Raw genomic sequence first — 17,242 nt, forward strand, 5'->3', positions numbered from 1 at the left:
TCAGGATTCTGCACGGCACACAAACCACAGTCCGCAACCACCTTATTATTCTTGTCCATCTTAAATCTTACCTCAAACTACTGTCTTCAAAATAGAAGCCACAGTTCATCAGCATCTACAACTGCCCCTCCCTCACAATTCCACTGTCCCAAGGTGTCCCCCAGGGCTCAATATCAGGTCCTCTCCTGTTCATTCTCTACATGATACCCCTCTGGTAACACCTTCTCTCGTCATGGTTTCTGTTTCCATTACAATTCAATGATATATCAACAAATCCAATGTAATAGGAACTCTGCTCCCTAAATTAAATTATATCGAGGACGCAGGCCAACATCCCTGATAAACATCACTTGGGTTATTTTCCCAGTCTTTAGAAAGTGCCTCCATTTAGTATTAATTGCTCATGAGAATTTAAATGAAATAATTGGTGAAATGTCCCTCCATATTATAAACACATTTTAAATGTAAGTATCTTCAATATTCCTTCCCTTTAAGTCGAATAACTTAGTTTGACCTTCCGGAATTTATGATGGAAAAACGATATCATTTAGGAGGTTATGAGACACTGAACGCAATTCAATTGTTTTAGAAGGGTTAGAAGGAACAATGTGTTGGTGAAGTTTCAAAATAAAACCAAATGGTAGTAGCTAAATTAAAGTAACGAAATAAAAGTAAAATACAAAAAACACCTTACCATTCTCAGGCCGGGCCCCCAGCTCCTGAATGGCAGCCATGTTGTGGACAGTGATGCCACGTGGATAGCCGGGCCATGAGGTTGGTGTATCATCCACCACAATGATATGCTTCAGCCTTGGAACTTCAATTAGGATATCCTGACACACACAAACGCACACATAAATGTGAGCACAAAGAAGAGGAGCTTAAAAGCAAAAAAGTGTTGTGTGTACATTAGGATGAAAAACCAGGTTCCATCTTTGACAGGTAACCAGAAATCCCATGTGCATCATCCTGATCAGTATTTGGTCTAGAGGCCAGGATGTGTAGGAGCGAATAGTGGAGCTGTGTTTATGTAATTTTGATAAAAAGGGAAGATGAAATGCCAGAGCACCATTTGTCTTCAGCGATTGAACTTGTCTAAAACAGGCCTTAACACACAGCCAGACCGCTTTGCTTTATTTATTTATCTCTGTGGACTCACACAGCTCCTCTCCTCCTCACTAACCAGCCCTGGTCTAATGTTTTGGATTCTTTCACATGATAATAGTGGCCTGGAAGATGTTTTAATATGATCTTTCTACAGAGGACGTGTGTCAAAGTCTGGAACTACTGGCATACTTTTGACCGTGATCTAGTGGAAGTTAAAAAAAACACAACTTAGTTTACTTTTATTATTTGCAGGTTAGCGCGGTGTATCGACCTTTATAGACTGGGGTCAAAGGAAATACTGCATCTCTCAAAATGTAACCTTCTGTACAGCTGTGGTTTAAGTTATATTGGACTTCTTATATCAGATTTAGACCATTTGTAAACCTGATAAACACATGACTGAGCAGTTTAATACTGGGCTACAAAGACCAATAAACACCCTTCATCGCTGCTTGATACTATTGGTCTTATTTGCTACAAAACAGCTGAAGTGACCTTGCACAGTAGCTCATAATACGTCCGTGGGAGGACTGGGAAATGCCAAAGGTTTCACCAGATGATCCAGAGTAGCTGCTCACTGTGTGAAGGCCAGAGACTCAAGTGGAGTGTTTCTCTATACAGTATATACAGTAAGTAGTGATCCTTGTTTACTATCCACAAATACGCATGTACACACATGTCCCATTTCTGCTCAGTCAAGAGGGTGATGACTACTCAGCAGGCATCCTGTAGATGACGCAACACAGTAAAAAAGAATATTATATATCATATATAATTACATTTCCTATAATAACATATCCTGTCATTACGTTTTCAGCCAATACAAACATGATTGTGTTCTTACCTTGAGTCGAGTTTCCAGGAGCTCTCTGCTGGTGATGATGTGTGTGACCTCCGTCTCATTCAAGCCATGAGCGATGGCTGGACCTCCCAGTGTGGAGTAAAGGGTGGCCACTGCAACACACACATAAAAATATAATATTAAAATATAAAGACAGAATGGGACAGCTCCTTTTGTTTGGAATGCACATGGGGTATGTACCTAGAAGATAACCCTTAGTAAGACTGGACAAATGACACTGATTTAATGATACAGAATTTAAGAGGTTCTCGGTTATGATTGCTCTCTTGAAGGAGGTAATAGATTACTCGTTCAATGGTTTACTCAAATCAGGCATTTGGAACTTTTTTGATATTATTATGTTATTATTCTGTGATATTTCAATTAAACTATTTCAACAGGAGCTTGGTTCAGTAACTCAAAATTTGTAAATTAAAATAAACACTCAGGCTTGAAGATGCAGACTGGGAGAGAGCATTACAGTGCTGTATCCCTGCGGTGAATAGACCCTAGCTAAAATATTTTTAGTTTGAGTATATATATCTATATATATATATAGATATATATATCTATATATATACATATATCTATATATATGTATATATATAGATAGATATAGATATATAAATATATCTATATATATGTATATATATATAGATAGATATAGAGAGAGAGAGAGATAGAGAATATATAGACATATAGAGTCATCATATAGACAGTTACAGATGTGTAAAGACGAATGTATGTGCAATCTGTCTATATTGCTCGGCATTTTTGGTATTGCTCCCACAATGATGACATCATCAGGCACCTCCAGAGGCCTAAGCTCAGCCTCCAAGCCAATGAGACACAAGCTCTCGCTGCCATAATCACTCTATTGGGGATATACACAGTACTGGTGTGTGTGTGTGTGTGTGTGTGTTTGTGACGACTAATTGCACATGTCTGATGGAGCACTTTTATTTGCACTTAGATAAATAAGTAGCTAGAGCTATTCATTTTGTGTTTTCATAATTTTTTTAAACCGCTATTGACCAATCAGTGTCTTCCACATCTGATATGATGGATTGATTACACTGTATATCATTAACTCATTTATTTGCAGATTATTCAACAACATCTAACAGTGATAATTTGCATGACTTTCCAAAACCACAGGTATTAATCTATGGTTATTTAAAGCTTCCGCTCTTCTCATTGCAGGCTTTCCCCATTATTCTGAAACCTGGCTGCAGTGATTTGCTGCAGCTGAGCCACAGGAGCATTAGTGGGGTCCAACACTGTTGATGGCTAATGAGGTTTGTCTCTTCGTCAGCGCTCTAGCTCATCCCAGTGGTTCTGGCTGAGGTTGAGGTCAGATCATTCAAGTGCTTTCCAGGATCTGGCGTGCTCAGAGCAGTGTGGAGTATAGGGGCATAGAGCCATTGCAGATGACCAGGGGGGGAATAGGGAGTGAACCTAAGCTGAATAAATATGATTCATTTTGTCATGTTGAAACAGGAAACAGCCTTCCACAAATTATTTTACAAGACTTGGAATGCACGGGATAAGAAGATTTTGTAGTTTGTATGGATTAAATGTTAAAAAAGCTCACAAATCTAAAAAAGAGAAGCATACAAAGTGTCGATTCCCTTTGTTCAGCTGGTGATTGTAGCTATTGCAGTATGATGACTCACATCCTCACATGACGATGACTGACTGAGCCTTGACATACAAAGACATTAATGTTTGAGTGTTGCGCTGAATCAAGCAGATACTCATGCGTCTGAGGTGACAGGAAGAGAAATGGGTGAAAGTGGAAGAGAAAGAAAGAGACGGAAACTGGAAAATCAGAACAGCACAGGCTCTAACCCTGCGTCGCATCTGACTCAGGAGTTTATGGGACAGGGCTTAGTGACATCTCCTTTTTGCGTCATGGAGCTCAAATACTTCCTGCTCTTCTACTGTGTGAGTGTGTGTGAACGAAGGCCGTGACACCTCCAGTCGTGAGATCTAAACACAGATTGGGTTCAAGCTTCACACACAGACACATACGCACGTACACACACACATATTTTAGAACAGAAACCTGAGCAAATGTCCAGGCTCCATTTTGCCAAACCAAAAGATTTGTGTGAACTTCAGCCTCGCGTCATTCTGCATTTTTCAGTCAGTCAAAACGGATCTTTAGAAGAGTCCCAGGAGGAGACTTTGCTCGACTCCACGGAGTAATGTGTAACCCCGTCAACTGACACGCTGACATGACAACAGCCTTATTTTAGAGAATGTAAGCTGCTGTTTATTAAACTCATATGTTGCAGAAAACTCATGATGACACATCATGAGCACAGTTTCCCTTTTGACAGTGAGCCAGTATACAGCGTATATACAATCTCTGCACACTAACGCAGAGACACACACGCACACACACACCGAGTGCTCGAGTTCATTGGGGGCCTTTGGCTGACTCCTCGAAGCCTCTGTCAACATCAGATGCTCACGTAGACTCTCTCACCCCTCTTCTGACGCCATCACCCCTCACTGCTCTCCCTCTCTTTCCTCCCCTCTGTCTTTTCCTCCATCACTCCTTTCAACCCCTAGCTCTTCTCACCCCCCTCCCCTTCGCCACCCCCCACCCCCCACTATGTGTTATCTGCCGCCCTGGGCTTTCCACTGTCCCTGTGTTTGTGTCTACATGAGAGAGAGAGAGAGAATGAGAGATGCTTTATAAGGATGCTTCACAGGGTTGTGCTTATGTATTTCCAAAGCATGACAGTTTAATGGAGCATAAACTGAAGCACGCTGAGAAAATGAGGGGTTCTTCAAGGACAATCAAACGGATCTAATGAACATAAAGTACTTTCGTGGATGCTCATGAAGAAAATACGTATCAAAGAGCAAGACAGCATGGACTCCCAGAGCCGCTGCTCACATCGACGTCACAGACATAAAAAAAATACTTTTACGAAGTAGGTTTTGTTTTCATCTGCGTTTGTTTGCCTGTTTTTCAGCATGATTACATGAAGCATGTGAAATCTGGAGCAGATACAAATAAAAATCCAGTTTCATTTAAATGTGAATTCATGAGGGTACTGTTGGGCCTACGAGGAGATATGCGTTCTATGATATTCTAATGTATTTGTAATTATGCTTTTTAACACAATTCTAACTAGAAGGGCACTTGGAGTGCACATATGTCCGTCAAGGCCAACGCCCTGTCTTGCAACATTATATTAAAAAAAAAAAAACAGGATCCGCCCCCTTAATCAAATCCCCTCCAAAGGTTTATGGGTTCATCCTTGGTCCAGACACCACCCCTGTACATAGTGGAAACTCAGTTCACTCATTTCTGCGTACTCATGATGCAGACAAAAGAATAGACGGACTCCTGTGCTAATGTTAAGTTGAGTAATATGGATGTGTTCACCTGAGGAAACCAAAATCTATTTTGGGGGCTGATTAGTTCATTACATTTGATTCATTACAGCCAATGTAAGTGACTTCACTGTATACAATTAAAATGTACTGTGCATATCAGTGCTTCCATCACAAGAAAATAAAACGGATGTAAAAATGGAGTGAATGAGGAGAAATGGGACACTTATATAACCACGAGGCAGAAGGGACAAAGTGACCTTCTTCTGTCTCAGCTGGGTCCGGCATGTTACAAGCTGTCCCCCGGCCACAATAACACGCACGCACACACAAAATAGATATGCCTAATTCAGACACTAACTACTCTGATAACAAATTTGTTGTGAAATATATTTGAATCCTTTTTGTCTGTTTTATTTTGTTACAAATAGATCTCAGAAGAAGCTTTTTCAACACAATTAGTCAATCAATCAATATTGAAAATCGAATAAATTCAGACAATAATGAAAATAATTGCTAGTTGCAACCTTAATTTAATTATAGTCAGTAGTTTTCGTGTCTGTCGGACTTATTTTCAATATTAAATAAAAGGAAAATTATTAATTGATTAGAGATTTTTTCAAATCAGCTCATTTTCTGGGAAGAACATAAGATAGAAAATATTTTCAATGACCGCACACTCCCCCCTACACATTTACTGTGTATTACATATGTGGTGTGAGTCCACAGGACCCATGTGTTGGAATACAGGTGCTATGTACCTTCACTCTGTCTGGGCCTGCTGTTTCTGCTTGTGTGTGTTTGTTTTTGTGTTAGTGTCAGGGTTAGTGTATGTGGTTTTTTTTGTGTGTGCGTGTGTTAGTGTGTGTGTGTGTCTTTGTGCACCTGCTCATCCGGCACAAGGTTGCATTGTTACGTTTCAAGCACCTACACCTCTGTGCTCCCACATCCCCACACATTTTACCCACATTATTAGCAAAGAGCACTGTCTTTTAGGCTCAGATGACAGATTTGAAGCAAGTGGTCGCCTAAAAGAGATACATCTGTGCCCATATCGCAGCAAAATGATTGTATACACAGTGCTTTCTATAATGGAGAAAACAAACACCCACACACAAAGTGATCAACACTTCAAATCAACAGGGATACAACAGATAATAAAATGATGGCAAAGTAACACAGCTTAATTTCACACTCACAGAGCTCCTGGACTTACATGGGAAGTTGTGCATGAAGCAGGCCTCGGCAGCGATGAGCCACTCTGCTCGCGTCTCGCAGAAGATGGCGATGTTGCTTTTCGGCCGCTGACCCAGCGATGCCAGGCCACTGCCCAGCTGGGAGGCTGCTGTGAAGGCCTCGTGGTAGGAGCGCCAGGTGTACTCGCCAAGAACCACCTGCAGGGGGGAGAGTGAGAGGTAGGAGTACAGCAGAATCATTTTTTGTGTTGGAGCAAAAATGAACTGTGGGATTAAAAAAAATACAAGTAGATATAAGCAGGAAGGAAAGACACATGGTTCAGTCAGTAAAATTAAAGGGTCAATACCCAGTAGACTATTAGTGAAACAGAAAGGACATTTGAGGACTTCCCTTAAATTGGTGGGTACTTTTGACCACAGGAGTTCAGTTCACTTTATTAAATTACCACAGTCACATGTTGGGCCTGTTCCATATTAAAAAAGTCACGGGAAAGTGAGCCACAGTTCACTATTCTGAACAGAGCTACTTCCTCTTCTGAAGATAAACACAGGGCTCTGGAAATACTCTTCTATACACTCACACACTGATGACACTGAACCACAGACACGCGTCAGAGCTCGCTGTACACGAAATAGTGAGGTTACACTGACTCCTAATGGTAAACAAGTGGAAGTGCACAGTGCACACAGGCACAGAAAGGCACAGTAACGATGACTGTACAGAGCTCAAACAGCTAAGACGTGTTCTCTTGCAGCAATCAGAGTTTCAACAGTGGGATTAAATGATTAGAGGGACTAGGCTGTTGAGATCAGCAGAGTGAACGTTGGCTAACTCCCGATTGCACAGGCGCCATGAGTATTAGCGAATACACAATAACATTCCCCACAAATGTTTTACTTTCTTAACAAAACAGACTGAATTTCACTTTCTCTTTTTATGAAACAACCCTAATCCCTCCTTTTCCTTTTCTGGATACACTCTTGAACAAATACCGATTTCTCTCTCTCTCTCTCTCTCCTTCAGACTTTGCTCTGTCCCCTTTTCCCCTCTCAACATTTGTAAGGTCAATGGAATCCAGGGCGTTGAAAAGACTAACAAACTGGCAGCAGAAGCGTTAACAACGACTGTCACAATTTCACCTGAGGTCTGGAAGTCTATACAGCAGCTGATACAAATTTGAGGGATGAGGTATTGCAGGGCTAAAAAAATGAGTAACTTTTTGTTGTAACCGCTGAGTGCTGCAGACAGGTCAGATTTCATTGAATATTGACTGTACACTACTATTGACATACAGTCTTGATTTTGGTCTATTGATTGGATTTGTTTGAACAAATAAATATATACTATTGTCACTATTCCTTTAGGTCCTTTAAGACCCATAAAGCCACATGGGAAGATGTATATGCTTAATATGAAGCTACCTGTTTCACTCTTAATGCTAAGCTAAGCTAATTGGCTACATGGCTGTAGCTTTACATTACATGAACCTATGGGAGAGTGGTGTCAATTTCATCACTCTTTGATCTGACAATCAATATGAAAACAAGCGTGTTTCCTATTCTTTTAAAACACTCCTAATAAATCCCTAAAAAAGTTCTCTACACCATATTTTTTATTTATGTCCTTGCTGTTTGCTATTGTGCTGACAACTATAGAAAAATATAGCTTTTTTACCTTCTTGAACAGCTTCCCATTGCCCTGTTCCTCGTCCTCCTCACTGATCACCACCCTGGCCCCGAGACAGTCTCTGTGGGGGAACCTCTTGGCTGCGAACTCAAACATCTTATCCAGGGTGTCCACTCCAGGTTGCAGCGATGTCGCCAGTGTCTTGGTGGCACCCACCGCCCTGTAGGGTCCCTCGGGACATCCCAGCACAGAGAGGGCCTTCGCTCTCTTGGCTCGCTCCTCCTCTGAGCCGCAGAACCCTGCCTCTGGCACCGAGACCCAGCTGACGAGACAGCATGGCAGGAAGGTGATGAAGGTGTAGATCCACACCATAAGGTGGAAGAGGAGCAGCAGCAAGGGGTTCAGTTCCTCCTTCAGCTTCATTTCGGTGAAGCTGCGATGACGTGGGCAGAGAGTGAGGTGTAGGATGAGCTGTGAGAAAACTCCTGCTGTTGCAGTCCTTCTCTTCTTCTGCTCCCTTCAACTTTCTTCTTTCTTTTGGAGACTTAGACTGTTATAAAACGCACAAAGGACCAGCCCTGGAAAATAAATGGCATTAATCTGGCATTAGTGTAGCAACGGATATTTTCTTTCTTTTTTTCTGTTAAACAATTTCAAAATTAGATTATTCCCGTGCTTATAATGATCCAGAGCTTTTGCAGCCTTGTTGCCAAAAGAAAATCAACTCACAGAGAAACTGAAACACACCAACGACGAGTCACATGTGTTCCAGCACCTCACGGAAAGCAGAACAGAGGTTTTGTTACTGGCAAACACAATATAGGCTCTGTGCGTCAAATGTTCCCAGTTTATGAAGAAGTGGTCAACGTGAAAAGGTTTTGCAAAGGACAGAAAAATGCGGGGGGGGAACCGAGAGAAGAAAACGAAGAAAAATTTGATTCAAAGAGATGACAGGGGATAAATTTTAAAAGAAGAAATGTAACTACCAGACGTAAACGACACTGAGAGTGTAAGAGGGTGTGAACGTGGTTTCTGAATGAGCACATGTGAGAGTGTGTGTGACAGGCTACAAGCCACTAGTCAGAAGAAGATGGCCAAAGCAGATCAGTACAAAGGAAAGAACAAGCTGTAGCTCAAGTAGTGGGTCACACTGTACCCATTAAACCCCATGATGTAAGATTTACAGAGTGTGTAATAAGTTTGGCTGTCACACATTTTAAACACACAGACACACATTCACTAAAAACGAGTGGGTTGGTGAAGGAGGCTGTAGGTGCTGGCAGAGAGTGGGAGCTGTCCAGAGTCCTGAACTGACATAACTTCTGAGGTGGTCTCATCATCCTGATCAACAGGTTTCCTAATACCACAATTGAAAATGTCATTATACTGGTGTGTTATCAATATGGCTTTGGGAAACTTTAGTAAACTACTGTCCATCCATTCATACTGTTCAGGCTCTGAGGGTCATAGGGGGATCTGCAGCCTATACACCGGTTGAAATGGGCGAGAGGGGGGGTACACCCTGGACCGGCCGCCAGCGTATCACAGGACCAACATACAGCGACAAACAACCATTCACTCTCACTTTCATACTTACAGTAAATTTAAGTCATCCATATTCAACCATAATCTGCATATCTTTGGCTGGGGGAGGAAACCAGAGAACATAGAGAGAACCCACACAGACACAGGGAGAACAAGCAGACTACACACAGACAGACCCTGCTAAACTGCTGTGGAAATGTTAACATCTTTTATTTTTTCAACAATAAAGAAGCCAGTTGTATGTTGAATGGTCTCTATTAACACACATATGCGGTACTATAATTTTCCACCATTACGGTCTTAGCTGATCTTGAGAGTTCACTTTTAAACTTGAATTAGTGAAGTTTAACAAAACTTTATCAACTCAAGGTTCATTAACAAGCTTTTTCCATCTTTCTCCGCAAGAAGTTGACGAAGACCACGCCATGTGCTTTAAAGGTCCGCCAAAAAACATACTTAGTAGACCTTTTCTACATCTGGGCTAATCTGATAAAATAATACATTATAAATAAATAAATAATTAATCTGACTGCAAATTCATACCAACTTTCTGTAATTGACAGTTTCCAATGTTTGGTGTTGTGCAGTAACATTGTGCACATAAGTGACTGATACTTCCTGTGCTATTGCAATTTGACACCAGAATTAATGTCTGGTTGATTACTCCAGTGGTTGTTGTTACAGCTGTTCTCAGTTCTGAATTAGAGTATAAAGTATTAAAATGCTTTGCTTTGGATTATGATTACTTTCTATTTTTATTTCGACAAATAAGTTTAAGTAGCAACTAAACCAAATCCTCTCCCTCATTGAAAAACCCTGAAACAATCCTCTCACAAAATGCTGCTCATATATAACCTCAGATCTGGGATAAGCTCAGCAATGACGAAAAGTAACAGTATAAAACACACATTAACTGAGAAGACTATGTTATTTAGACAATTTGTTTATAGAAAGTTGTGATATAATGTAAAACTTGATGCTTTGCCAAAACTAGGGTAACCCTAACCCAAATAAATCAAATAAATGTTCTTTTAAAGCTGGTTTCTGTCATTTTAGATATATTTCTTATCACACTGAGGTTTGTTCAAGAGTTCACTTTTTCAGTACCTTTGGTTTAGATTAGATGGTCAAGTGTCAAGCGTGTGTCTGTCAGCAGGACCTTGCCACCATGGCTCCATCCCCCAAATGTTAAACTGTGAGAACTCTGGCTCCAAATACCCAAGATGTCGGCATTCATCTATGGAGTATTTGGGCTTCATTCCCTGAGAGGATGTGGAGACGTGTCGTCCATTTTATTTAAAGTGTATGGTACCAACCCATTAGAGAATCTTGGAAGTAATTATGATCATTAATGATTTAGTAATGCATCTGTTGGCTATGATTACTGAGCACAATTACAAAAGTGCATCTCTTAAGATTGAGAGAGCTGGACTCACCACTTAAAGACTACTTTAAGGACCCTTTAATGAGGTCCCTGAGTTTGAACCCAAAGTCTCAGAAATAAGCCAAATGCATGTTAATATTCCTATTGTTCATTAAATGTCTTTGCAATTTTGCAAGTCAAAAAAAAGGAGCATGTAAACACGTACACATTCTGTCAAAAGGCCCCTAAACAATCTATTTTCGCAGCAGTAATTTATTATTTAGAGGAGAAAGAGGCTCAGCTTGCTCCCCTGAAGCACCACATCCTTCCCTCGTGTCAAAACTGGCCACTGAACCCACCGCCCTCCAAAATACACTCATCCGTCAAGTGTCCCTTTGAGACTCATAAATAAATGAAGGACTTAACCAGCAGCGCTCTCCTGGACTACCATCTGTTCCCTGTGGGATGTTGACTCCATTTTTTACAGCACCATTGTTCTGCCTGGTTTCTCGTTACTCACCAAGGAAGCCTTGCGTCATCACAGGACACCACAGCTTATCAAAAAACATACACAAAGGTGGAACTGATAATGCACCCTGTCACATCTTATCACCCAGTGTACACTGGTTACCTTGACTGTCTCTTGTACACTGACTTTTTTTTAGCAGACGTTAAGGTCGATGAAATATAGGCCACAGAGTATCAGTGGGTTCAACTAGAGTAAAAATAAACTCTCAGACTAGGGGATAAGAATTCAAAGAGCAGGACGATGGCAGACTGCCACTTCTTACACTGTGGTTTTATGAAGATGACTTAGGTCAGCTGTACATTTATATAAATATATCTATTAGGCTGGACGCAAGGCTGGAACAAATTTAATAAAGGATATTAATATTACTGTATTACTGTTGGTCTTAATATCACATTTATTACCAAATTAATAAAATAATCTACATTTGTGGATTAAATATGGCTCAGTACACCACCCAGTGTTTCAAACCATCTTCAACCTTTCAGGGGCCAATGCTTACGTCAACTGTTTGGATATCTCTACAAGATGACATTTATTTGAAAAGGTTAACACCCCCTAATCCCCACAAAACCTCATCGTCTACCATTCAAAGACATACCCATCCTCTGCTGTCTCACACACACACACACACACACACACACACTTTGAACCGCTGACTTAGATAGCCATCTATGCCGGTGGCTCGATGGGCTCTGGACCACCTCACTCCTCATACACGGTTTAGCCGCAGCTGTTTCGGCACCAGCCGCCTGTGCTGGCGGCTCAAACGGCTCGGGGTAACCATGGTCTTAAACAACAGGAAACTCTGGAGCCGACTAGCTGTCTACTTTATTTGACTAATCTGATGAAATGCGTGTCTCAGCCTCACCTCCAAGCACTGTGTTCAAAAGTTGTTGTTTTTTAATTATATGGGGAAGCATATCAGCCTGAAGTGAAATTACACTGTATAACCATGACTATGATTTAAACCAGAAAAAGCAACATAAGCCGTGTTTCAACCTCAGGAACTTTCCCCCAGAACAAGGTACCTTTGCATGAACTAAATTAGTGAAGGACCAGGATCTAAAATAATATGTCTCAATATTCGGGGGGGAAGTACCTCTCAGAAGTTCAGGAACTTTGGAGATGGGTCTTGAAGAGCTAAACATTACTGAATTGGTTGGAGCATTTTTATACACTTAATATTTGTTTTGATCTGTATATAAATAATAATAAATAAATAATTCAATTATATTTGTACAGCGCCAAATCATATTACACATTAACTCTAGGCACGTTAGTTCGAGACCTAAACAAATTATACAGAAAACCAACAGTTCCCGCAATGAGCAGCACTTTTGCGATTGTGGAGAGAAAAACTCCCTCATTAACTGGAAGAAACCTCTAGAACCCGACTCGGCCATCTGCCTCGACCAGTATAATGATGAACTAAGTGTTATGAAAGCTACTGTGCTGTGAAGCATATCAGCCTGAAGTGAACCACAGGGACTGTGTAATCTGTCCCTGTGGTCAGATTACACAGGGACAGATAAGGAGATGTAGCCACAGAAGGGAGGGACCCTCAACTGGAAAAGCTAGAATAATAGGAATGTCTGCTGAACGCCTTTTTGTATGCATGACTGCAGGCAAAGATCCTAACATGCATCTGTGTGAGAGGCATATCATTCCAAATCTATATGCATGGCTTACTGTGCTGATCAGCCATTAACCAACCATGACAAGCAGGCTGGGGCTCTCTGAAAGGTCAAACCACACAAAACCTGATTAACAAGGGCCAACACCTTCCTGTCCAAGCAAAAGGTCAAGACCCTAATTTGCACCACAGCAGCACACGAGCGAGCCGCGACTCTAATCTCTTCATTTAAAGAACAAGAAGCATTTAGCAATGTGCAAACTGGTAGTGGCTTAATGGGTGGCTTAATGCAATGAGCAGGCGCTTTTCAGGCAGCCTCCACCCACTGGATTAAATGGAGTAATATTGTGGCATGGTCTACGTAGCAGTGGCGTGAGCAGGCTCATTCGTGTGTGTTTGTGTGTGTGTCTGTGTGTGTGCATGAGGGAATCATTGCTTCCTCAAGAGATTGTGTCAATGGGGTCTTTTGTGAGTCAACGTCATTGTGCTTTCACCCACTCGGCTAAGCAGGCGGGCTGAAGTCTTGCAGAAGCTTCAACGTGGCCATTGTGGTGAAACGACGCACCAACACACCACAGGGTCAGATTGTGTGTGTGTATGTGTGTGTGTTTGTGTGAGCGAAGGGAGGTGCATGTGATGTGTTTGTACGTGTGGGTAGGGCATGTGGGTGCAGAACAATTTTGCATACAAGAACTGCGTTTGCCTGTTTTAAATAATGACAATCAGACGCTTGCGAAACAACAAATACAAGTTTTAATTGTGATTTCGCAAAATAGCACAAAACACAATTGGTCGGATTATGTGGCTCAGACTGCAGCTTTTCTCTGCTTCCGTGTGTGTGTGTGCATGGTGACTTAAAATATTGTCACACATGCCGGCCCCCAAACTAATCCTCTCTCTGCTATATGCCTCTGAAATTGATCTAAATGTGTTGCTGGAGCTGCTCACAATCCGTCAACTGCATCTGATTTGCTGTGATTGTCTTCATTACAGGTGGATTGAGAAAACGTTGACTTTTTTAAACAGATTGGGATATTACAAAATCATTGACCACAATTTTGTTTTTATAACGGCGTAATAATGCAGACTTGTATTTGCCTCGCTCCGACGTCTGAGACATGTGGCTTCCAGGGAGGAGGAGGAGTGTTTGTGTGTTTTCTGAGCACATCGTACAATCCCTGCATGGTGTGACCTGATAACCACTGCCACAGGCCAGCTCACTTCAGCTGAGTAAACAGAGGCCAACCGCCAGAGGTTCGAAATGTGGGCGAGGATTACTGTGAGGTGACACAGATTGTCACTTGGGGCCTTTGATTCACTGCATGCTGCAACAAGTTTCAACTACTTTTTCATTGTATGAATGTGTACAAGGAAGAAATGAGAGAAAGGTTTATAATAAATTAACTTCATGAATCAATCAATGATTATTCGTCATTGTCATTGTGACAAGTATTTTTGGTGTTGCTCCTTAGTTAATCTCGGTAATAAGAGAACAAAGAATGAGTTAAATGAATGAGGGATTTAAATGGGCTCAGCAGTGCACTGCAACTTCCCAGTCTGTCTGACTGATGTCAAACCAGCAGTAATGCCAATACAAGTTCCGGTACTGAATTTCAAAATAAAACGGTTGAACTTCTAATTTTTAAATGTTTTCATCATTGCAACCATACTGTCAAGGATAATAACAACAAAAAACAACAAAAAATGTTAAAATTACATCAATAATTACAACACTTCTACACATTAGGTTTGATCAGCAGCTGTTAAATGTGACTTTTAACACGATGTCACTAGAACAGGTGACAGGTAAAAAAAACAGGCCCATTTACCTGAGGGTAATTTAAAATGAATTTATTTTGTGGGCACATATTTACCGTAAGAGTATTTCTGCCCTTTGGTTGAGTTAATAACATTATGATGTTACTGCATCGCGCTAGATTCGGATTCACCAAGATGAAAAGAGAGTCAACCATTTAAGTTTCTTCTAGAATTCCCCCCGATGCCTCAACTGAGGTCTCCACCGTCCAGCCCGGGCAGCTTGACGTGAGCGCAGCATCCGCGCACATCTGGGCGGTAGAAATCAAACACGCGTCGGTAAAACGACACCGGAGCGAGGTGAAAACTCACCGGTGGAAGGTCCCCGTCTCTGTGTCTGTGTGTCAGCGGGTGATCCAGCTCTCAGCTGCGGGGGGGACGACAGCCACAGCCCGGTGTCTGGCAGCTCTGTGTTTGGAGGCAGCGGCAGCGTCTCTCCGGCATTAATACAACAACAAGCTCTTAATTTGTCGCCGGTGCCGCGTTTCCTCCGCTTCCCGAGCCCGGAAGTGATTGAGCAGAGTGTGGGGGGGGGAGAGGGGTTGTCATTCCCCGCGTTATGATTGGACTCGCGGAGGTGGCGCGTGCAAGGGGACGGGCCCAAACAATGAGAGCAGGGCAAGAGGTGACTGTGGGTTACTGACGGTCAGACACACACACCCACACACACACACTCACACAATAAATATAGAAAAATCAAAAATAAGAAGACAAGAAGATTAGATATGCAATGTGCATTCAGGATGTCTGATTATTGGCCAAGCAGAGTTCAACTCTCACTGTCACAGCTGGATTTATATGAACATTTCTGCAGTGCAATGATGGGGATTATTGATGAGAAGAAGAAGAAGAAGAAGAAGAAGAAGAAGAAGAAGAAGAAGAAGAAGAAGAAGAAGAAGAAGAAGTTAGATTTATTGTCATTTCAGAACATGATGTTCATGAGACGGAAAGTGACTAAGTACTGAGGTCCCGGTAAGTAGCAAGGGAAAAGAACACGCAAATCTAAACACTAAGTATAAGCAGCAAATAAATACAAGAAATAAAACAATAGAATCCAAACTAAACAAGGATAAAAACAATGCCAATTTAATTTAATTAAAATAAAGCAAAAGGACTCCGGAAAGAAGTCAAGTCCATAAGACTCATTGATAAGACATTAATGTGATTAAGAGGAAGAGGAAGAGGAGGGAAGAGAAGTTCTGTGTGTCATGTGTCCCTCGTCAAGACCCAGAACTGAGAGCAGGTCCAAGACAGACCTGAACCAGCTCTTATTATAAGCTTTTACTAAAAGGAAGGTTTGAAGTGGACTCTTAAACATTGGGAAGGTGTCTGCCTCCTGAACTGAGAGCAGGAGGTGATTATCTGATATACTAATATATGTCATGCCCTGTGAATATAAAGTTGTTTCAATGTCGACTATCAAAGAAAGCACTGAGCTGTGAAAGTATGTGTAGCTCAGTGTGATGACTCACTCTGCAGGGTAATACAATGGAATGCTGAAGTATTACAGAGAGACAGGCAGAGCCGGTTCACTGACAAAGTAAGTATTGGAATAATCCACCAATCAACACCAGAACATTTAATTGGATGCATTTATATTCGTATGAATGCTGATTAATGTTCATTGTCCCTTTTTATATTAATAATTAAAATTCAAGGTCTAATCGATAATATCAGCAATGACACTAGAATTGAACTGAACACATAAGTGATATGATATCATATAATGACACCTGTGGTTTTTAAAGTTTCAAGACATTCTGATGCCAACTTTTTATATCACTTTCTTTATTACTGGAGCCTATAATTTTTTTTTTTTAAGTTATTTTTAAAAGTAATGCTATTTGTGTACTCACCTCATGGAGAGGCGGTGGACTAGTGGCAGAAACTTGGACTATGGGCAGAAAAGGTCTCTGGTTCGTCTCTGGTTCGATTCCACGGAGAAACAACAAAAAGACGAACCTGCATTGATCTGTCCACAAATCCAAGAGGATTCTCTCTACCCTGACTAGTGCCCCTGAGCAAGGCACCTTACTCCCCCAACATCTGTGCGCCGTACATGGCTGCTCACTGCTCTGTGTGTCCTGCACCAGATGTGTTAAAAGCAGAGGTTAAATTTCCCTACAATTGCATGAGTGTGTTTGTGCATGTGTTTGGGACAAATAAGTGTATCTTAATCAAATTAACTTAAATTAAATGTTAAAATGAATACTTTATTTGCATCGAATT

The 17,242-nt window shown here is 41.3% G+C and overlaps 1 protein-coding gene across 3 annotated transcripts in view; it reads right to left on the bottom strand.

Moving 5' to 3' along the window:
- acsl3a (acyl-CoA synthetase long chain family member 3a) overlaps window positions 1-17,001 on the bottom strand; it is a 33,393-nt gene extending 16,392 nt beyond the window's left edge. The window contains exons 1-5 of one of the 3 annotated variants that reach the window (XM_053423703.1): window positions 16,870-17,001; window positions 8,174-8,703; window positions 6,519-6,696; window positions 1,952-2,061; window positions 695-833 (exon numbers count right to left, since the gene is read on the bottom strand). In XM_053423703.1, the coding sequence (XP_053279678.1) occupies window positions 695-833; window positions 1,952-2,061; window positions 6,519-6,696; window positions 8,174-8,548 (802 nt within the window). In that variant the 5' untranslated portion in view covers window positions 8,549-8,703; window positions 16,870-17,001. Of the gene's footprint in view, window positions 1-694; window positions 834-1,951; window positions 2,062-6,518; window positions 6,697-8,173; window positions 8,704-8,854; window positions 8,992-15,325; window positions 15,511-16,869 lie in introns of those variants that run through there. The other 2 variants (XM_053423701.1, XM_053423702.1) reach the window with 2 other exon arrangements.
- Window positions 17,002-17,242: the final 241 nt, after the last annotated feature.

This window comes from Pleuronectes platessa, chromosome 5, assembly GCF_947347685.1.
Source record: "Pleuronectes platessa chromosome 5, fPlePla1.1, whole genome shotgun sequence".
NCBI classification, from domain to species: domain Eukaryota; kingdom Metazoa; phylum Chordata; class Actinopteri; order Pleuronectiformes; family Pleuronectidae; genus Pleuronectes; species Pleuronectes platessa.